The 23,748-nt window shown below is 36.7% G+C and overlaps 1 protein-coding gene across 7 annotated transcripts; it reads left to right on the forward strand.

Annotated features, from left to right (window-relative positions):
- Nucleotides 1–1,922: 1,922 nt before the first annotated feature.
- On the forward strand, nucleotides 1,923–23,004 carry LOC121733625 (KAT8 regulatory NSL complex subunit 1). Of its 7 annotated transcripts, none has more exons than XM_042123934.1 (12): nucleotides 1,923–2,034; nucleotides 4,127–4,208; nucleotides 8,912–9,943; nucleotides 12,139–12,265; nucleotides 14,239–14,444; nucleotides 15,554–15,702; nucleotides 17,191–17,343; nucleotides 18,371–18,455; nucleotides 20,477–20,614; nucleotides 21,119–21,197; nucleotides 21,520–21,777; nucleotides 22,484–23,003. In XM_042123934.1, exons 3-12 carry the CDS (start codon nucleotides 9,123–9,125, stop codon nucleotides 22,727–22,729), a joined length of 2,262 nt encoding a protein of 753 aa, XP_041979868.1. In that variant the 5' UTR covers nucleotides 1,923–2,034; nucleotides 4,127–4,208; nucleotides 8,912–9,122; the 3' UTR covers nucleotides 22,730–23,003. The 7 variants fall into 7 exon arrangements, with proteins under 7 accessions (XP_041979868.1, XP_041979870.1, XP_041979871.1 ...); XM_042123937.1 differs by lacking the exons at nucleotides 1,923–2,034; nucleotides 4,127–4,208 and adding an exon at nucleotides 8,517–8,773 and having other exon boundaries at nucleotides 21,520–21,637; nucleotides 21,668–21,777; nucleotides 22,484–23,004; XM_042123936.1 differs by lacking the exons at nucleotides 1,923–2,034; nucleotides 4,127–4,208 and adding an exon at nucleotides 8,511–8,531.
- Nucleotides 23,005–23,748: the final 744 nt, after the last annotated feature.

Here is a 23,748-nt window from a genome sequence, read left to right on the forward strand (position 1 = left end):
TACTGTATCGGGTTTAACGCGAATTTGGTACTATGTTCATAAAAAAGGTGACTTCATGATGGGATCCATAAGTAATTGAGGGAATTCCTCGCTATCTTTACTAAAACCGTATATTTATCTGGCTGATATTGTGATTTCGATTCATAATCTGAAGTAAGTATTTCAAATGAAAACTTATAGTGATTTTGGATAAATAATGAAGTATTCCAAGTAAATCTTACCAAAAAGTAAGATTTTGCACCAAGATTTATTATACCTGCATGGTCTGAAGGCGGTGAACAGAACTCCAACCTCCTTGAAGATACATGTTTGGGGGTTTCGGTGTTGTTTTAAGAACTGAAAGCATAATATGTTACTAAGCGCGTGCCGCCCGTAGGCGTAACACATAGCGTCATTAACCGAACAAGCCCGCGCGTGCTCCTTTCGGCGCGCCCCGCGCCTGCCCCCGCAACGGGAACCATCGCGCGGGGAGACGGGCTCCGTTGCGCGGGCGCGGGGCCCGCCGCGCCTGCCCGCGACGGTTTGCCGCGCGGCTTCCCGCGACGGGTCACTTTTGTATGAAACCGCGCGGGTGCCCGCTTAACGCAGTTTATGCCCATAAATAGAAGATTTCGAATCTGAATGATGATAGGAAAACAATTTTTTAATTTGAAAGGAAATTTATTTAGAGTTTGTAAAGCGCTTAGGGAATCTGAAAATATTAGTGCCCTCTCAAGCCTACCGAGTAGAATGTACTCAATAGCCTTAAAAATACCATAACACTCTCCAGTAAAAACGGAGGATTCAGGAGGAAATTTAACTTTTTGCACAATATTATATTGTAAATGGTAGATCCCTACTCCTACATGACTATCTGCAGCATTCTTTGATGCATCAGTGAATAAATGATGCCATCCCTGCCAATTGTTATTAATAATGTATTTAAATATATTACTAGCAAAATATTTATCGGACTTCTTGATACCGATATCATAACGAACATCGGGTGTAAGAGTTAGAGCTTCGTATGATGATTCAAATAAAGGAAAAGATGGGGAGCGAAAAGTAGGAGCGTCCAAAGTCAAAAATTTACTATAGCTATGAATGAGTGGGGGTTTAGATTTGTGAAGCCAATATTTACTATTATTGTAACAAAGTTGATATAGAGTTTTAAGTTTAGGAATTAAAGGATGATTGAGAAATTGGTAGCAGCGAAGGAAAAATTTATCTGCCAGGTATTGTCGCCGGAGTTGAAGAGGGGGTTCACAACACTCCAGCTGAAGCGCGTTTATCGGAGATGATTTCATCATGGAAATTTATGTACGTAGTACATATTAATTCCATGGATTTCATAGCCCCACAGATTATGCGTAAAGCTTTGGCTTGGATTTTATCAACTTTTTGTAATCCACTCAAGTTACTTCTTCTTCTTGTCAATTTCATGACATATGTCAAGATGAAGTCTATTGACAGTCCTTTAAGCCACTCTGACATTGGCAACTCACCGAGGCGGCCATTTTTAAAAGAAGAAGAAGAACATTTGACAAGCGGAATTTGGGAATCTGACATAATATTATCATAAAACGCAATGATAAAGCAAAGGTATACTTACATGTAAGTATTTTACTTAGTCAAAAATATTTTTTGATTATTTTGTCACAACAAAAGCACTTTTATATTGTGTCTTCTGATTACAAATAGCTGTAAAATATTAATTTATATTTTATTTCACGCAAACAAATCAATAGTTGGCTAATAGGTAGAGATTTTTCGTAGAACTTGGTAAGATTTTGTTCTCTTTTGAATTTGGCTCGTTTTTAAAGTGACAATTCTGTAAGTACCTATTTTTCTATATAATAGCTGAATTAATTTTCTAATATTCAAAAGGCCAGTATAAAATAAAACAACTCAAGAAAATATTATTACATAAATAATCAAGCAAGTAGCAAGACGTGAACTGCACAAGCTAGGTACTTGCTTAGCAAATCCTATGTCTTTACTCATTGCTAAACTCGATTTGATATAGGAACGACGGGCAGCAGGTATCTTAGCAAGGTAAGCAAGTTATAGTATAAATTAGTTTTAAATTACTATACTTAATGTTAGCGAAACAAAACATTTCAAGTCAACAAATATTATTTGAAAAGTTTTGGAAGTGGCGCTAATCGCTGTCTCTAGCTGTGGCCTAGCTTCTTGGGCAAGTTGGTAGTAGAGTAGTCAGTAAGTACTCAGTAGTCAAAAATGAATTATTCTCTTCACATTTGATCACAATTATTTTGTAAGTACATAAACTCTAGAAATCTGCAACTTGTATAAGTATACAGTGGGATTTCTAGGTAGGTAAGTGGGTAAGTACACCATCCATAGTCCAAAAAATAACAGCTTAATATTTCTTATTTTTAACATTTTTTACGCTTGTGTTAAAAATGTATTAAATGTTAATGAGGATGTAACTTCAGTGACATGAAATTTTACCAGCTTACAAGTACATAAGTACAACTTTTATCAAGGCATTTTTGATTAAAATATTTTGAGGTCGCATAAAAATATATTTTGTTTCAAACTTGCAAAATAAATATAAGTACAAAATACATGACTTAAATATTGTATACTTACCTAAGTACTTATATATTTATTTTATCATATTGTGCATGTCACTGATACAAATGTGAAATGAAGTCAATTTAATCAACTGACCATTTTTGCTTCCTAGTAAATATTGTACACATTTACTTAACTTTATTATAAAATACTTTTGAAGGGCCAGGTAAGTATGCATTAGGTAAAATTATAATGTACTATATTTCCATAAAAAAATAATATTATTTCCACGTACGTAAATTAAATAAAGGTTAGTTTTTGTAAATCTATAAGTACAAATTAAAAACCTTTTAAAGGTTTAAGTACCTATGTCCTATACAGTAGGTACTACTATTCTTATATTATATGCTGAATTTTTTTTATATCTTGACATTTTTATATAAAATGTTCAGCAAAAATTATACTTGTATTGAACCCATCAATCCCCAAGCGGCAGCCGGCTACCACATAACAATAATTAAAAATCTATATATTCTATCATTTGCGATACCCTATGATGGAGGTGTTAAGAAGTTACATAGATTTCTGAGGAGAAATGAACTGAACATTACCTACTTAATTACGAATAAATTAAATACTAATTAGTAACGAATTATTTTTGCATTAAATTTTTTTTTAAATTGATAACAGTAAATAACAATAATTTTCATCATATTGTTATCAAATGGTAATTATTGTATTAAAACATAGAAACACATTTTATAAAATAATTTCCGTCCATGGGTGTACCCAGGGGGCAGCTGCCCCCCCCCCCCGGAATATAAAATACACATCAATTTTCCTGCCAAGTAGGAATTAAAAAGTTAAAACGTGGAACCTACTCTGCACAAAATGAAGTGTTGGAAACAAAATATCTTTTCAGTCAGATTAATAAAATTCAATTTTCATGATTTTTTTGTTTCAATATACCAGATTGACCATATCTTCTCGAAACATCTATGCTGCCCACCCTAGCTGAAATCCTGGGTACGCCCATCAATATCACTTAGGTATCCCTATGTATATCATATTAAAACAGTTAAAATTATAACAGTACGAGAGAGATATAAATTGAAAGTTTTATTTTCATGTAATTCTACTTTTCTCAGTATAGTGTCATTATTCAATATTTGTTGATTCAATTGTAATATTCATGTAGTCTGTAGAGTCAAAACATTATTATAATAAGATGTGTTCTCTATATAATATAATATCACCAAACTTTTAACATGAAGTTATTTGATTTATCAAATGTATTTGACAAATCAAATAACCTCCTTTTTAAAGTTGGTTAGAAAGAATTATTGGAAAGTATTATTGGATATTTGTATGAAAAAAAAGCTAGTGATTAGCGGGTCTTGTCTGCGTCGTGTCATGTGTGTGTAGTGTAGTATAACCATTATAGTGGAGCTAATTTATGATGAGTTAACCCGTCAATCGTGGAAAAACGAGACACAATAGAATTTCTATCTCGGTCACCGGTGACCGTATGGGGCTTGATGAATTAAATGCAATAAAGAATACACATTAATTACATTGTTTTGATCTTACTTAATTTTAATTTCAGGCTATCATAATGATGTATGTAAAGAATATTGGAATGACAGGGACAAATCAAACAGTGCTTGCCGAAAATTGCCGTGCTATTGGTAAGTTCTACAGTACATAATAATATTAACCGCTGATACTATATTTCCCCAAACTACATAGGTAACAACTTTTATCACTAATTGTAATAGTATGTTGTAATTTTTATCACTTCTAGAAGTCAATACTAGACAAAGTATTGACTTGTAAAAGTCTTGTAATATGTATTATTATATGACACTTCTAGTAAAACTGAAACATATGATACAATACTGTAAGCAATAAAATGAAACAGTAGATAAAATTTTGTGAAATTAAACTTGCATTTACACCAATTGATAGATTATTGTATTGTATTACTGTATTATACTAACTACATTTTTAAAAACGTTATCTTGTCTGATTAGTGGTTGATTACAATAACTATAAAAAATAGATTATTCTTAGTTTAATTAATTAAAATTTCTCATTTCTAATCATCCAGTTCCTCGAGTTTCATAATTTTCATTTCATTTATGACATTTATTTTTGAGGTTATGCAGGGTGACCATATTTAAATTACAGATCCTGCCATACTTTGGTCAAAAAACTGCCAAAACCTGCCAAAGCCTGTAGTAAAAAATGCCCAAATACTGCCAACTTATTTACTGTTGTTTTAAAGTATGAAAAAACCTATCTTATCGTATTATAGACTATAGGAGAGAGCCTTGTATTGGTGTATATGAGCAAAAAGCGTATCAAGTTAAAGGTAGTCTGTCAAAAAAGTGAAGAAATTAAAAAGTGGCAACATCGTAGTGTCATTCTTTTTAAATCAATCTCAGAAAAAAGGGATGACAGTGACACTACGATGTTGCCACTTTTTAATTTCTTCACTTTCTTGACGGACTATAGGTCCGACCTACTCGGTCATAACAAAGGAGTCTGAATCATCTTTTGCTTTGGAGATCCAGGACGATAGTTTTGGATCTTGCTCCCGCGCTCTATACGCTCTTTCATATTTTCGCTCCATCACCACACCAGTTGTTAGTATAATGCCACCACAAGATAGTTGTTAGTATAAAGCCACCACCAATAATAACTATCACCCACGTTACCAGTTACCACACAAGAGAAGTACAGTTCGACAAGGCTGTTTATGAACGTGGCGAGAAAAGGAACTAACGCTTAGATATCATACGTAAAAACGTCATTTTTGACAGTTCTCCTTTACCAGCAGCGCCCATTGACACAATTGACATAATATTCATTTAAAGCCTTGTCGAAGTGTACAGGGAAATACCCCGTAACATTGAGGTACTATAGACTGGAGAGAGCCTTATATCGGTTACATAAGCGTCAAAAGCGTGTAATGTTATGTCCTACTTACTAGGACATAACGGAGTCGGTCTGCATATTTCATGTAATAAAAGTGTTAATAAAGGTTTTTAGTGAACATTTAATGCTAGATATTATTGAGTTTTGTGGTTCCGCTGTACTTTACAAACTTACGTATTTAACAATAAATACGTAAGTTTTGAACAACGTTTTTTGGGCGTTCAATCGATATTTTTGTAAGCTAAAAAGATAATTTATAAGTTTATTAATCCCTTATTCGTGCTATATAAGGCATTAGTGCTAAAAATGTCACATCAATCAATAATTTGGCTATAAAAATTGCATAGATTTTACCGTGTGTTTACGGATTCTCATCACTTGAACTATAGTTAATCGATATCATAAACTAATTGACTTTCTTTTCTGTATCATAAAGTGCTTCGAAATAATCGACAAATAGAAATATTCAAGAAAATAAACGCACACTACTTGTATGAAAATAAGCACAAAATGGCCACGCGATGACGGGCTAAGGGTACATCTATACTATAATACTTTATCTATGCCCCGTAAAGTATCCAGGGTTGCCATTGTCGGAAATTTGAGATGCAATATTATCATTAATTTTTCATACCCCAATCCTGCCAAAACCTGCCAAGTTTTTAAAACGTCAACCGATCATGCCATAGGCCAAAATAAGACGCCAATCCTGCCAAAATGGCAGGAACCTGCCACATATGGTCACCCTGAGGTTATGTTTTTTTTTCTAACCAAAGAATATAGTTGGCACTTGGCAGGAGTAATTTGTATTCTGTGCTTGGCAGTGTTGCTCACGAGTCACGACAGAAGTGTCAAAAAATACATTAATAAACCTCCCACAGACAGCTGACAGGCGCGATATTATCGCTCGATAATAACGCAAGCAATATTGCGATAATGCGTCCCGATTCCCACAGAGCTGCGGCCTGCGATGTTAATTGTTATCGTCCGGTATTTCTTAGTTTACACTTTACGATAGAGCGCCGCGGCCCGTGCCGCGACCAGTGTTGCCAACTCTTCAAAATATTTTCTCCTAAAGCAACTTTTAAAACCCACTCAAAGAAAACTCCCCAAAAATATAAATATTTATCATTTGGGGTACGTTCCACAAAATTATCGATGACGTCATTATTTTTGCTTATAAGCAACTTTAAAAATGACCCATCTTAAAAGGTGGATCGAAGTGGGCTTGTTTACATAATAACTAATTATTTTGCATTAAAATTAATGCAAAATAATTAGTTCATTTATAGAACAAATATAAAAAAACTTTATTTTCTCTAATTATTATAATAAAATATGATTATATAACAATAAAAATGATATTAATATTACTAAAATAAAAACAAAATAGTACGTTTTCAAAAACTTTTTACTGCATTTCGAATGCAGTCTGTATCCATGCGCATCTTTTGTTTTGACAGTTACGATAATCTATATATTAATACGTAAGCCAAAAACTTTATATCCCTTTTGACGAAAAATGGGGAAACGTAGGTGAATGAAATTTTGCTCAGTTATAGTTTATATGGTGAAGGAGTGCATCGAGCTAATTTTATTTTGAAAATATGCTTTTATCATAAATTTTTTTAACAAATAAAACATTACACACACTACAACACACACACTAGGAAAAATGACAGATTTTTGTGTGACACGGCGTGTGCGCTGCGCAGTCGCGTCGCTTTCAAATCGCTCGCTAATCGCCAGTGTGATAAGGTCCTAAGTGCTAACTGCTAACATAGCACCCAAGTTCAAATTCTGCTCAGTTTCCTCAATGAATGTGGAGCGAACCTTTTCTTTTTACAAAAATATTCTAAATGAACGTAGACACATGAATCTTACTACTGAAAATTTAGAAAATTATATGATCGCTTAAATTTACAAAAATATTAAATAATTTTAATGGCATATTATAATGTTACAGTACGGTCTATTATCGCCTATCAAAAAATAATTTACTAATTCTATGTGCCAGATTTTGAATTTGCATATTGTCATATAATTTTGCATATTCTGCCAATTTTTGTGCATATTTCAAGCATTTTTCATGCATATTTGCATGCATATATAACGTGCTTTTTATTAGGGTTCCGTACCCAAAGGGTGAAAACGAAAACCCTATTCATGAGACTTTGATGTCTGTCTGTCCGTCTGTCTGTCTCTAGGCTGTATCTCAAGAACCGCTATAGCTAGAGTTCTAAAATATTCACACATTGTGTACTTATATCTGTTGCCGCTATAACAACAAATACTAAAAACAAAATATAAATTAATATTTAAAGGGGGCTCCCATACAACAAACGTGATTTTTTTGCCCTTTTTTGCTCGATGTCAATAATAGTAACACTTGATATTTTCACAAAGGCCTTAATTATATGTCTACTTTAATATTTAAGAATAATATTAAAATAAAGAATCAAGGGTGGCTCCCATACAAAACCACAATTTTTATGTTTGCTCTATAACAGTACGGAACCCTTCGTGCGCGAGTCCGACTCGCACTTAGCCGATTTTGTTGCATATAATCCGGTCTCTACTCATCACACTGTTCTGATGCGATGCGATTCATTTGAGATTGAGAGAGAGGGATCGTAAATTATGATTTATGTGCTAATACGTAAAATTACCTAAAACCACAAAACTCTCTGGTTATATCTGTTATTGGTAAAATCCACTTTTAGAAAAGCGTTTGCAGTTTTCTGTCTATGTCGCCTAATGTGAAAAGTCCTAGCTTAATGTCGCGTAATGTAAAAAGCCGTAGCGTGATGAAATAATCGCATCAATCATGCAACTTTTTGATTTAAAATGGCCTGTCATAATAAATCTCAATATTATTTTCTGAAATAAATTATATTAAAAATTAAAGATATTATGTTTCATCTAAATTGTAATGGTTTATGGTTATTGTAGGATTATTTTTAAATTAAAAATTTATGAATATCATTTGACTTTACCGCGCAAGTGCAACTTTAGAACGATTCTCTGTCTCTTTTACACATTCAGACGTCGTCCGACGCTTGGAGCGTTTGGTGTGGTTTACATTGTGTTTCGTCATAAAATTGTGTGCACTATCTCCTAGAAACTGTTCTAAAATCACTCCGCCATTATTAATTTTATGTTTTCCTAGTGACCCGTGTGTTTAAATGGACAATTGGTTTTGATTTTCGAATTTAAAAGCCTAGCAGCAGTGTTTGAGTAGTGTATCATTTCCTGTTCCATATCGTGCAGAAACAAGCTACTGCGACAATTATAATACTCAATTCAATATCACGTGGGTCAAATTTCAAATGCAGTGGATAAATATAATGAATTTAAAACGTTAATTACGTTGCCGACGGCTAGCGATAAACAGTTACGAGGAGTTTACAAAAGAACACAACCCCTAATCAGTGACAATCATTGTTTTCAGATACGCGCCGAACGCGGCCTTCGCTTGTGTTGTTGCGGAAGCCGGTCGGGATTCATGCAAATAATGACCCCAGAAAACAGTGTAGTGAAGTGCAAAGTGACAGTGTTGTGAAACTCGCGTTCGCTGGATTATATAAGTGCAGAATGAAGGTAGACGGCGGTCCGCCCTGACGAGGTCGGCGCCGGCGTCCGCGGCGGGCGAGGCTCGTGTCATGGCCCCGGCGCTCAACGTGACACCCCCAGAGAGTTACGACGTGGCCGACGAGGCAGACAGACTCACCCACCGACGACGGACGCTCGCGTCCGTCCACAACATCACCTCACACATGGAGGACGACGACATGGGCCTCCAGCAGCCCAGTCTCGCTAAAGATTCCCAGGAGATGGAGCAAATTCTCGTGGACCTAGGCAATAACGATGCGGACTTGCTGCAAGCGATCAAAACTTTGGAAAGCGGCAGCGATGCCCTGTCCACCGGTGACCCGGACGCTATATTTCCGCTTTCGGGGTTCGATTTGGCCGAGACGGCGGATTCCGAGGGCGATTCCGCTGAGGATAAAATCAGATTGATGCAATCCAGGTTGGAGCACAGATGCGCTTTTTTATTGAGAAGGCTTAGAATTTACCAAGCTCGATCATTAGGAAAGAGAATATCTGAGGAGGCGGCACAGACGTTTGAGAAATGTGTCCGGGGGGCGAGAAAGGATGGGGCGGGAAGACCAGTCGGTATTAAAGCTTTACTGAAGAGGATTGACACGACTGCAGCATTGCAAGCTAGTGCTGCATCTCGTAGTGTAGTCGGTCCAAAGTATTATCGTGCGGGTACATCTAAAGGTGATGCTACAAGATCTGCCTCACTGGGAATACCTTCGGGCACACTCACAGGGCTAGAAGATGCCGCTGGTGCATTGCGTTCACATCTATCTGTTGTGAAGCATCAGTTGGACTCTGATGCTACGGATTCCTCATCGGGAGCTGAAAGTAATGATGAGGCAGTGCCCTACAACAATCCTCATCAACAACCGATGCCCATGTAAGTTTATTATCATTTTATCTTTGTATACAATTACATTTCTTGACAATAAATCTATGCTCAGGACTTTTAAAATATGCAATGGATCCTATTGTAATCTTTATATATAAAAATGGATTTTCAAATGTGTTAGTCGGCTAAAACTCGAAACCGGCTGAACGGATTGGGCTGATTTTAGTCTTAAAATATTCATAGAAATCCAGGGAAGGTTTTAAAGTGACACGAAGTTCACCGGGACAGCTAGTAATAGCTATTTATGAGGATATGTTGTATAATTATAAAGTAAATTAAATTTGTTACATCTAAAGTATATTTCTATATGTATAAATATTGATTCTAGGAGCCCTAAAATTCTTGTAGTGTGGTTTAAAAGGTTTGTAAACTTATAAAATCAAATTTCAACTTCAACTATCGCTTACATCCTATTACATCATCTGTTATTATACTTTATTACATGAAAACTTATTCTAATATGAATTTATAATGATTTTAATTTTAAGTGTATGATCTGCTTTGTTGTGCAGAAGATTTTGCTAATAAGTCTGACTGAAATTGGTTCTGAATAAATCAATACCTGCTGCTGCTGCTGCAATATATGCTGTGCTACTAAAGAATTTCGTAACTATTTACCCAAATGCATCAGAGGGAAGATTTTGGCTATATATTAGGCATTTAAGCTTAAGAAGTATCATCAAATTTCCGGATTACTTCCCTAACCAGTGGTAGGTAACACATAGGTTGTTCTGAAAGTAATTGTTTCAAAATTTATTCAGAAACTTAACAATTTTTATTTTATTTGTTTAAATGAGAAAGGTCACCATCCAGCCATCACCAGGTAGCAACCTTGTGGTGGTCATAAAAATCTGGAGTATGGAATTTCTATTCTTAATACCTTTATCTTTACTAAATTGCATTGCACCTTAGTCCATTTATTGCTAAAGACTGTTAATTTTTCTTTGATAAAAACTGTTGTAGTCCTTTCTTGGAACTCATTGTCTCTTTATCCCAAATTTTATAAAAATTTTGCTGAGCCTTTTAAGCAAAAAGTAATTAAATAGGTAAAACAGAGATCATAAAAAGACCAACACATGCTTTTGCATATTATGCAATAATTATGTAAAGATGCAATGTATTCAAATACTACTGACTTGTCCCCAAGCAAACTGGGTATCTGGAATATAAATTACTTTTTGAGCCGGTAGGTTCAGAATTAATATAAATCCTACTCAATAGTAATATGATTAATCTTAAATAAACTAAAACATATAAAATAATTTGTACCCTAACTCTTTAATATTGCCTTTTTCTGAATTCGCCTAAACCTCAACTATTTCTGTTATGAACAAACTCTTCATTATTATTAAGTAATTTTTAAGGTACCTGTCCCAAACATTTCAATTTTCATATGTCTTATTTTCACGATTATGTTAGCTGGTAGTTGGTAAAGACTTCACAATTATGAAGATTGTGTACAGAAATAGTTGAGTTTTAGGCGAATACTAAAAATTTTTTTATAATAGTGCCCACTAATCCTACTAATATTATAAAGGCGAAAGTTTGTTTGGATGTATGGATGTTTGTTACTCTTTCACGCAAAAACTACTGGACGGATTTTAATGAAACTTTACAATAATATAGCTTATACATCAGAATACATAGGCTACAATTTTAACCGACTTTCAAAATGGAGGAGGTGTTATGTTCGTTAAGTTTAAACATGTTGGAACTTGGGGGGAAGTTGACATTGAAGCAACAGCAGACTCTGTCAACAGAAAGATACAACATTTAATGCCATATATGAAATTCTCATGTCACAGTGTTTGTGAGCAGGGCCCCCGTAAGGGCTACTGGCGCCTGTGTGCAAAAAAAGGATTTTGGCGCCCCTTTAGGCAAATTTTTGGGGTCCTTGGTTTTGGCGCCCCTAAAGATGGCGATTTGGCGCCCCTAGAGGATGGCGCCCGTGTGCATTGCACACATTGCACATATGGTAGCGGGAGCCCTGTTTGTGAGCGAACTCCAAAACGGCTCAACCGATTTTAATGAAATTTTGTATACAACATTAGTTAGGTCTGAGAATAAGTTTTTATCTACTTTTTATATTGATACTAGAAATAATTTATATGGCGAAACAATGTTTGCCGGGTCAGATAGCAAATTATAATCTCAATTACAATTACTATTTTCTATTTTTACAGTGAGAAGCGTGCACTGTGGTCATGGCAGAAGAAGCGGGCCTCCATCGCCTCGCGCTGGTGTTGGCTGCAAGTGCAAGTTCAGGAGTTGGAGTATAAGATACGACAGCACAATGAGCTGCATAAACAGGTATGTTAACTATACTATGGAGTAGGATGCATGGGTGGCCTATACTCAAGAAGGGGTCAATCCATACTTCTATACTTAATATTATAAATTCGAAAGTGTGTATGTCTGTTACCTTTTCACGCCTAAACCGCTGAATCGATTTAGCTGAAATTTGGTAAGAAGATAATTCGAGTCCTGGAAAAGGACATAGGCTACTTTTTATCCCGGAAAAATGTACGGTTCCCGCGTGATAAACGAATTTTTGCGCAACGGAGTTGCGGGCGTCATCTAGTTTTCCATAATTATTATTTATTATCTACACAATTATTTAGCTATGTACTGTATGGACTATGGTATGTCCATTGTCCATCCTTGTGATCTTCTCTACATCTGAAATAAATGTCACTAAAATTGATCATTTTACTTGGCTAACCAAAAATAAAAACTGACAAAAAGTTTTGAATTTCATATTCAAAACTTTTTGTCAGTTTTTGTTTTTGGTTAAGAGATAAGAACAATTTGAATTTTACCTTTGATCTTAGGTTAAAGTTCAACTTAGATCTTACCTCTATTTATCATGTTTACCATATTTTACTGTAGGTCTAAACATATTCAGTGTCTTCTACCTTCTTCAATAGATTGCTGTGGATTGTTTGTTTCTTTTATATATTTTTTTTATAAAAAGTCTCCAGGCTGTAACTGAATGGTAATAGCTAGAGAGTTGAAAATTTCACAGATTATGTATATATGTTGCCGCTATACCAACAACAACTAAAAACAAAATAAAATAAATATTTAGGGGGGGCTCCCATACAACAAACATGATTTTTTTGCCCTTTTTTGCTCTATATCAGTAATAGCAACAAGTAGGTACTTGAATTTTTCACACAATCCTTAATTGTATGTGTACTTTAATATATTTTAATAATAATATTAATGTTAAATAAAAAATTAAAAGGGGCTCCCATACAAAAAACACAAATTTTGGCCTAATTTTGCTCTATAATGGTATGGAACCCTTCGTGCGCGAGTCCGACTCGCACTTGGCCAATTTTTATAATTATTATTCATACTGTCAATGTGTTTTTGGTTAAAAAGTAGTATTTTTGTTAATATCAATTAACTATCATGCTTTTGATCAAAACTCATTCAGTAGTTTTAGCAAAAATATGTTACAAACACACTCACAAACTTTGCCTTTACTCAATCCAGCTATGGTGACAATAATACCATTTCCTATATTGAATGCAAACTTTAAAAATAAATTTAACCTCTAGGTCAATTACTAGTGAAATTGTATACTATGTTTAACATTTGTGATAAGCTTCCTATGTTTTGTTTTGTATGAATCATGTGTGTTGATAAGAGATACAGTTAGTTCAATGATTTTATACACTGTTCTAATTTACCTTTGTCTTCTCTTTCAGTCATATGAAAACTAATTAACTTTAACAGTCATAACTATTGATGAAATTGTGCCTTAAGTTTCTATACTTTGAATATTTTAAGTTAATTCTATGAAATCTTCATGATCAGTATGTTATTCCCTCTACAGTCTACATCAGGGCTCACCAATTAGTTTCGCTCAGGGTCCATTTTAATTTTTAAGTAATAAAATGACCTTCGCGGTCCACACATTAAAAAAAATGAAACGGAAATTATTACAAAGGTATTTATTTACTTACATATCAATGAGAAAAGTCACAATTTTTGTTGTTTGTTTGGAGTGAAATTGGTGCAAGCTATTGACATTAAATTCCTGGAGATTGTCATCAGTAAGTCGAGACCGAAATTTATTTTAATATATAATATAACGAAGTTTATCTTTGAAAATGCTTGGTCTGCACATAATAGATCGGAGGTCAAGATGCGGACCGCAGTCCGCCAGTTGGTGACCCCTGGTCTACATAGTTATAAACAGTAGATTGATAAAAATTGCATAACTTAGCAGTTTAAGAATAAACAAATTTAAACTTTTCATATTACCATTTCAGGTTAGAGAGGCAAAGGGTCCGGTGGAGTTTGAAGGAGAACCTGTGGGCTATTCTGGATCTTTGCCTGGAGAGAGTGAAGATGAGTCAATGTGCTCGTGCGCACGTGTCAGACCTCTACGCAGGGACACATTCAAGAAAAGAAAACTACTGCAGATGCATAATCTCCATATTGCTACCGCCAAGGCAGCTAAACCTGCAGATATCAAGTAAGTTTTGACATATTTTATCTTATATCTTTAAACAAGCAATTCTTGTTTATATATATAATTGGAATCTCGGAATCGGCTCCAACGATTTTCATGAAATTTAGTATATAGGGGGTTTCGGGGGCGATAAATCGATCTAGCTAGGAATTATTTTTAGAAAATGTCATTTTATTCGTGTTTTATCGAATACCGAGCAAAGCTCGGTGAAATAGCTAGTTTTATATCTAAATGAGAACATTATCTTGTAATCACTACTACAATACTCTGGATTGTGGTATGGTTGAAAAATTTGAGAAAGCTTATAGACTTGCACACAGACTGAAGATTACTCTGTTTAGAATGTTATATTTTCAGGAGCATAGTCAGTGTACTTTGAAATAAAATATTTCGGTTGAGTCAAGAGATTGGTGAAATGCTACAAAATGTAACTAACCACAAATGCCCAAAAAGCCGGGACATTTTCCCCGATTCCAAACAAAGTGACAATACTGTAGTTTTGTCCTGTATAAAGTTGTCTGTAAGCTGCTTCTGAAAGAGTTACATTTATGTTCTGTGTATTCATCACTGAATCTATGGAGAATACCACATAATAGCAATCCCCTAAAACACTTCTTACCTAATACAGTAGTTTCTGAGTTTAACAAGCTACCTGAAAATGTAATAAGTGTATAAAATAAATGTATAAAATAAACGGTAAATTCTCTCAAAACGGGCTGGACAAACTATAAATCGTATGACACACACACACACATCAGTTTATAAGCTGCTAGTGTGCTTATTGATATAAAAATATTTATTAACGAGCTTTTGCCTGCGGCTTCGCTCGCGTTAGCAAGTATTATTATATACAAATTTTTATCCCCTATTTTGACCCCTTGGGGGTAGAATTGATCAAAATCTTTTCTTAGTGGATGCCTATGTCATAACATCTACCTACATGCCAAATTTCAGGCCGATCCGTCCAGTGGTTTTTGCTGTGCGTTGATAGATCACCATGTCAGTCAGTCACCTTTGAGTTTTATATATTATATAGATGTATAGGTAAGCCACCAAAATGCTTAGGCTATCTATGTAAGTGTGGATGCTGATCAACATTTCCCAACTTTCAGATGCAGCTGTCAGTCGACAGAGAGCTGTGCGGTGTGCACCGGGCGACAGGAGCCGACGCAGCCCGCGCCGCCGCCGAGCACGCTGCCCGCGCCGCAGCGGGTCGCCAACGTGCACCCCGCCTTCCATCCCGTGTTGAGTGATGTTAGCGGTCAGTTGTTCATATCTCTATTATTATACTAATCTTGTAATCCACGAATAATAAAAACTAAGGAAACGTAACTCATATACTTCAACTGTTTTGAATTTGGTTCCTTTTCTCACTCTAAGAGCCTGTCCAGATGAGGCGTTTTACGCGCGAGTGAGTGACTTCCGAGATACTAGAGCTACATATATCGCTTCCAGATGCCTACGCGCGTTTTCTTACTTGCGCGTAAAACGCTTGCGATGAGCGGGACTCTCGAGTCGCCCGTATAACGCGCGAGTCGAGATACTTGGGTGCCATTGCAGCGTCCCTGAACTACGCGCGAGTCCGTTGCGAATAGACGTATTTGATGGAGCGTGACAACTTCGAGTCCATGTTTGTAGCGTAAAAACGCCATATCTGGATGCAATAGAAATTAAAACGCGCGTATGGACAGGCACTAAAATATGGCTACAGCAACGAAACACTTACACTCTTTACCAAATAAAGCCGTTGACAATAATTGTCACTTCTATATTTACACAAAATTGTGTACCGAATACATGCATAAAATATGCATGTATTCACTATTCGGGTCACATTTTGTAGACTCGTGGACAATTTTTTTGACACAGTTACTTTTCCTTAGTTTTTATTGTTCGTATATATAAAATTCTCGTGTGACAGTGTCTGTGCGCGAACTCCTTCCCCCCATACATCAAACGTGATTTTTTTGTTTTTTTTTTGCTCTATATCAATAACGGCAACACATGGGCATTTGAAATATTCACGAAATATCAGTTGTATTTGTACTTTAATATTTATCTATAATATAAAAATCAGTCGCTGAATGTGTTGCTAAGCGCAAAACTCGAGAACGGCTGAACGGATTGGGCTAATTTTAGTCTTAAAATATTCGTAGAAGTCCAGGGAAGGTTTTTAAGTGACACGAAGTTCACCGGGACAGCTAGTTATTAATAAAATTAAAATCAATATAAATAATGCTCCCAGGCTCCCATACAAAAAACCCATTTTTTGCATACTTTCTCTCTATAACGGTACGGAACTTTTCGTGAGTGAGTTCGACTTGCACTTGGCAGATTTTTATGTCATTGAGCCACCGATTATTGATCTTCCTCCTTCCTGTCTCTTGGTTGCTAAACTGATAGTATTTTTCTTTCTCCCTCTTGTCATGTGTCCTGCCCATCGCCATTTGTTATGTGTCTAATTTCTGTTGCTCCTTTTCGATGTTTTAGCGTGACTCCCAACATACTTCTTTCGGACCTTTGACACGTTCTAAGTTTCAGAAGGTGTTTTTTTTTTGTGTGTTTGCTTTTGAGTACTTCCTTCAAGGATCAATATCTTTTCCAAACATTAGCTAACGTATTGTTAGAGCTAGTGCAACACTAACATTACAACATCACATTATACTTTGATGTATTATTATTGTTTTTTTTTTAGCAAAGGACTCGTTTCCTGCTCCCAATATATTAAAAAAAAATAACCACATTACAGAGATCCCAACGGGCATCCACATGTCGGCGCTGTCCGGACGAGCATGGTTCCGGTCGCGGTGCAGCAAGGCGTGGCGGGGAGCGCACCACGCTCCGCCCCCCAGACCGCCCCGCCCCACCCCCGAGCCGCCCAAACATAGGAAACACCCCACCAGTATGTATAACGGCTTATCTAATATATAAAAATCTCCGGTCACAGTGTTTGTGCGCGAACTCCTCCAAAAGGGCTCAACCGATTTTAATAAAGTTTTGTATGTACTATGAGAGAAATTGATTCCTAGGCAGATGGTGGACCTACGTAGTTTGGTCGCGTTACGTCAAACCCAGCCGATAGATCACAATTAATATTGAATTGACATGATTCAACCAAATGACGTTGGTCTGTCAACTGCATAGGAATCAATTTTCTCGATGGTACATTTGTTACTATATTACTATCTACTTTTTACATTGATACTAGAAATAATTTATATAGCAAAACAATGTTTGCCGGGTCAGCTAGTATAGCTCTAAACATCTCTAAAAATACTCTATACATATTTGCTTATTGGCAAAATATTTACGCAGCATATTAAAATTTTGCTGTGTGATTTCTTCAATACGCATAAAATAACATTGAGTACGAGAAAACTCCGTTGCGTCAGAATTAGTTATTTCGCGCGGGAACCTTACATTCCCCCGGGATAAATTCCTGTCCTTTCCCGGGACTCAAAGTATCTCAGCCAAATTTCAGCAAAATCGGTTCGCCGGTTTAGGTGGGAAGACTTAAGGTGAGAGACAGACACATTTTCGCATTTATTATATTAGTATGGTGGTCCTCCGTGGTCAAGTGGTTAGAGCTGGCTCTCGACTCCGAATCCCGCGTTGGAAACATGTTATTACCAAGTTTGGTTAGGTCAATGCAGGCTGACCACCTGATTGTCTGACATGTAAGATGATCCATGTAAAAAGTCGGTTCTGCGCCGGATCTCTCGCCAGTCGTGTCGGTCTTCCGTCCCACTGGGTTATTAGAGTAAAGGAATAGAGAGTGCTCTTGTGTACTGCGCACACACTTGGGCATTATAAAACTACTCCTGCGTAACAGGTCTGGTTTCAATGAAACCGGCTACCGTCACCGAAACCAGTGTGGAGAGTATTATTATAAGTATGGATGCTAATTAGGTTGTTGTTGATAATTTTAGAACAGAAAAGAGGGCGTCCGCCGCTATCGCGCAAGGTGAAGGAGAGAGAGAAGGATGAAGATACATCGACGTCGGGACAAGAGAGGTTTGCATTTTATTAATTGGACCTATTTATGCAAAAAAAAAAATATTTTTCTCAGGTCTGTCATTGTGTGGGTTGGTTCTGTTTTGCATAAAATATAGGGCAAAAGTGTAGAACTACGACATATTTTCAATGATAACAAATATTGTATATACATATAGGTTTTTTTTGGAAATTACCATGAGATAAGCTGATTTTAAAGAATAAAGGGAGATGGCAGACCTACATTATTTGGTCAGATTATCAAGTCAATATTGGTTGTGACCTGTCGGAGACACAATAATCATTTTCTCTTGCAATTAGTTGTGAAGTACACGCTCGACTATAAGAAATACCCCCGCACTCGGCGCGAAGCCGTTCACAATGTTTGATGATAAAGGTAACTAAACTAAAAAAAATATTGTCTGTAAAGTCGGTTTACGGACGGTAGTTTGACGCGACAACTACAAACTAAGCCGATCGCTCGAGCCGATCATGCCTCTCTCGTTCTCCGCGTTCTCGCGTGGGTGCAGCCTGCCTGTGGTAACGAGTTAGGTTGAGTTCACACGGCACAATCCTGCACGTTTCCTGCACGCTTTTTTTTTGCAGTATACGTCTTAACGAATAAACAGTGGCGCATACAACGTATATAGCAGGGCTTCCTAAACTTATTTGTACTGTGACGACCTTGGGACTTTGCCATTTCTTTACGACGCCCCTCAACCCGGCTCCCAAAAATACTTTTTAATTTAGAACCAGCCTACATAGGTTATCATATAAACACTATTTGGATATTTATATCTTTATTAGGAAATAATGACCGAATCAAAACATAAGCATAAGGCGCAGCGCAGACATGTGCGTTACTGCATATAATTGCATAGGTTCTATTTCCTTGGACTAAAAAGTGCGTCACGGACAGTCTGTTGTCTGCGTTGCGCTTAAAAAATAAAAGAGATATTTATGAAAAATATTAAAGCCAGCAAGGCTGGCTAATGTGAAGGCTGTGCTTGCTTTTCTGAGCATAGCTTCTGAAACCGGTGATTTAGAGTTTAGACTGCCTGGGAATCCCGGGATGTATGATGTTAATTTGATCACACAGTTTTTTTTATTTGAACACAGTTTGGGAAGCCCTGGTATTCTATATATAGAACCATTTACACGTCGATTGTACTGCACGATTTGTTGCATTACAATCGATGTATGAATGTTAAGATGTATACTGCAAAAAACGTGCTGGATTGTGCCGTGTGAACCTAGTCTAATGAGACGTCACATGGAAAAAAAAGTTAGCACATCATGAGTCATAACCACAGACATAGATCATGATAGATACCGCATGTGTATGTACTTCGCGTGCCATATCGAGCTCCCAAACGACGGGCAATGCTCGTCTTTCAAAAGTCTGTTCTTTACAGGCGCGGTACGAAGAGGGGGGGGGGGGGGGGTCACGGGGGACATGCCCAATCTCAAAATCTTATCAAATTATAAAAGAAAATTTCTAGCTACCCCATAGCAGCGACTTATTTTTTAGTGTAGTGAGTAAATTGTACTCGGCGAAACGAGGCGGTAGCGGTCATTGAGTTCGAAGTGATACCATATCGCCCTTAAACTAGGAACATCAGCTGACACTTCATTGTCAATCGCAGTTTCTATAGATAATGGCTATGGGGGTAGATCCATAAACACTCCATAAAAATGGCAAGTTTTTTTGTCAGGGAGACAATGACCGCTACTGTCTCCCCCCCCACGCTACTGTCTGACCCCCTCCAAAATTTTAGGCTGCGATCGCGCCTGGTTCTTTAGTCTGCTATCGGAATTGGACGTCAATCGGAATTTTAAATATGATTAAATGCCTAAAAGTATTGAGCTGTAGAAATTCAAATAGAAACGTTGACCTAGATAATGGGCACTTTTCTTATCATCGGTACGACACAGTAGCTATAAAAAGTGGCACGCTCGTTTTCATACAAATGGAGCGACATGCTGTATCTATCTTGATCTATGCTGTGGTCATAACTCACTTTTTTATTAACATTGTGTAGCAGGGGCCGCGGTCGTTGGAGCACGGAGTCGCGTGCGCGGCGCGCGTCGTACGACATCGACAATATCGTGATACCGCAGAGCGTCGCCGCCAGCACGCGACCGCAGATACTCACCTACAAGGAGATCGTTACACCCAAGTATGTTGCTTATTCCCTTGTTATTAAAGGCCATTTCCCTAGACAATACTAGCGTGTCATACGACATTGACAATATCGTGATACCGCAGTACGTCGCCGCCAGCACGCGGAAAAAATACACCCAAGTATGTTTATTCACAATAGGCCCATATAATTCATATGCCTATTCAAATTCAATCTTAGCTTATATGCTCTCAGCTTCTTAAGTTAAGGCGGCGTCAGACTCGCCAGCGTAGTGTTCAGAAGTTACAAAATCAGACATTCACACTATACGGATACCAGAGATAGAAGACATAGCACTGCTGCTGTATTTAAGTAGGATAAGAGAGTTCAAGAAAAAAAGAAACAGCGGTGGCAAGATGGTTTCATACAGTGTGTAGCTTAATGTATGAAACAACAATCTTAAAAGATATTTGGATAACATTTTTAGATTACGTATATTATGTATTTAGTTTTATAAGTAGCTAGTATAAAACATATAAAATGCGTAATACCATGTTTAAGGTGGAGAGTGTTGGAGATACCTGAGCATCCACTAAACAACGGCGTTACCAAATCCAATCGAATGTCGATTGAGAGTGAGGTGTGTATTGTGATTTTTATGTTATCTTATTTAAATTGTGCTGCAATAAACATGAGAGCAATCTTAATGTCATATTTTTAATAAATAGATAGAATGTCTAATTTACCAAAATTGAAAAAATTTAGAAATAATAATATTGATCCCTTTATCCAGTTACTTCAAGTCCTTAGTCCAGGCAAGAAAAACTACAAGGTTATTAAAAATGACTCTAAAACACTACCAATGACAATTACTATAATAATTTCTTTGTATTTAATTTATGAAGAACAAAACCAAAATTTTGTTCTGAACATACATACAAACATACACTTATATATTACAGGAGGAAGACATATCCGAAGCAGCGATGCAGGCGCGGCACTCGCGCGCCGAGCTGCGTGAGAGGAGCCGCTACCTCCGCAAACAACGCACGCGCCGCCAGAACGCGGACGCCACGGAACCCGGTAACCACGAGGAACCACCGAACCAGTCCGGGAACCACGAGGAACCACCGAACCAGGCCGGGAACCACGAAGTGCGGAACCAGCCCGGGAACCATGCGGAACCGCGGAACTCTGAGGATCCAACGCAACTGCAAGAGGTAAGTTTGATAACAATCTTTACTTGTCTTAACTTGTTCATCTATTTTTTTTCTCGGTGTATTATTAAATTTATCCATCCTCGCACATTTATGAATTTATTATTACTAGATCACGCCCGCAACTCCGTTGTGCCAAAAGTCGATTATCGCGCGGGAATCGTACATTTCCGGGATAAAAAGTATCTATATCCTTTTCCAGGACTTAAAGTATCAGCAAAATCGGTTCAGCGGCTTAGGCGTGAAGAGGTAACAGACAGACAGACAGACACACATTCGCATGATATTAGTATAGATTGCAATCGCATTCCTGTGGGTACGCAATGGTAGCACTAGAAGAATATTTTAGACACAAATATTGGAACTCTAAACCTTACCTACCGATGTAACTTTTTCACTACCCTCATTTAGGGTCAATTTATAATAGCGCATCGAAGCGAATTACCAAAATTGAACATAACAAATTCAACCTGAACTCCTAAGCGTTAATGTACACATTACTTCTGAGAATTTAAAAAGGCGCGCGCGAAATCTCGCGAATTTGCGTGAATGCACCCGACCCGACCTGAGTGCACAGAACATTGACTCGCAGAAGTAATGAGTGCGTTACGCTCTGGAGTTAAAGTTGAATTTTCTATTTCAGTTTTTGGGAATTTGCTTGACTCTGTGCTAGTATAGATCGACCCAAAGTGTTATGTTCGCATTTCAGATGGTGAGACCGTACACTCCTCGGCAGTTTCCGTTGCCAGAGCCCGTCTACCAGGACATGCTGTCCAGCATGCCGGACAGTTACCAGCCCAGTCCGGAACTGTCTCCCATGATGGAGGAGGACATCAATGACTCCAGCACGCTATCCCCCATGTCCCCGCTCGCTTTCGAGGGGGATGATCCAGATGATGTGGAATGGGACCCGACCAGTGAAAAAAGTGACAGACGGAAAAGTGCTTTCAAGTGAAGGATTCTGTGTTTGAAATGCTGTATTTAAGTAGTGAGTTTGCTCTGGTTTATACAGTTGTTTTTTTTTTGTTTTTATCTAGGTCTTCTAAAACATAATACATGTTCCTGACTTAAGTCTAATATTTTGTTACAAGAATGTTTCTTTCATAAATATTATAGTATGATAAATTGCTAATATTGCTTTAAAATTAGCTAATTATAAGCAATATTGTTATAAGTTCTATAGCGGTCTAAACACATTTTTCGTGGTTTTAATTGTTTTGTTAAAACACTGAATAAAACATTACCAAGTCAGCAAAATAATGTTTTTATATTAACAAAATTATGAACTTTCCCTCTTTGGGCTTAACAATTTCTTAAGTGAGTCTAAATTTTAAGTGCCACTCAAATAATTAATTTGTAATATTATAAGTAATTAACGATTTCAAAATCTATCTTATTGTCTGTCACTTGACTACATTTTGCAAATGACCCAGTGATTGTGTTCCAAAATTCATTTAAAAAGGGGCAACTAAAGATGGCCTGTGACTATATAACATATATAACAATCTCTTAAAATATCTTAGGACATTAAAATTAAAATTGTTGAATATTAACAAAAAAATGTAAATCACTTTTACATACATAACTTTAGTAAGGATTAATTTTAACAAGTATTACCATAATAATTGTGAAGTTATTGAGTCTTTATGTAAGAATTATTTTGTTTGATTTGGCATATTTGTACTGTTGTTTACATTGCAAATAATTTTAATAGCTTCGTAATGTTTAACTGTTGCTGTAACAATAAGTCTTTGTACAAAGGTGTATAGATGCTGGTCCCCCTGATCAGAGACGATGGATGGATGGATGGATGGATGGACTTGTTTTGTGGGCTCACCCTTACATTCCTCGCACGGTTAAAATGCTTGTATAAAAACTATGGAATGTTTGTGTATATTTTACTGAGGTGCCTATAATTTTGAAAATTCTATAGGATAGGGGTGTTGTCACAGTGTATTACAGTCTGGGATATGA

Source organism: Aricia agestis, chromosome 14, assembly GCF_905147365.1.
Source record: "Aricia agestis chromosome 14, ilAriAges1.1, whole genome shotgun sequence".
NCBI classification, from domain to species: Eukaryota; Metazoa; Arthropoda; class Insecta; order Lepidoptera; family Lycaenidae; genus Aricia; species Aricia agestis.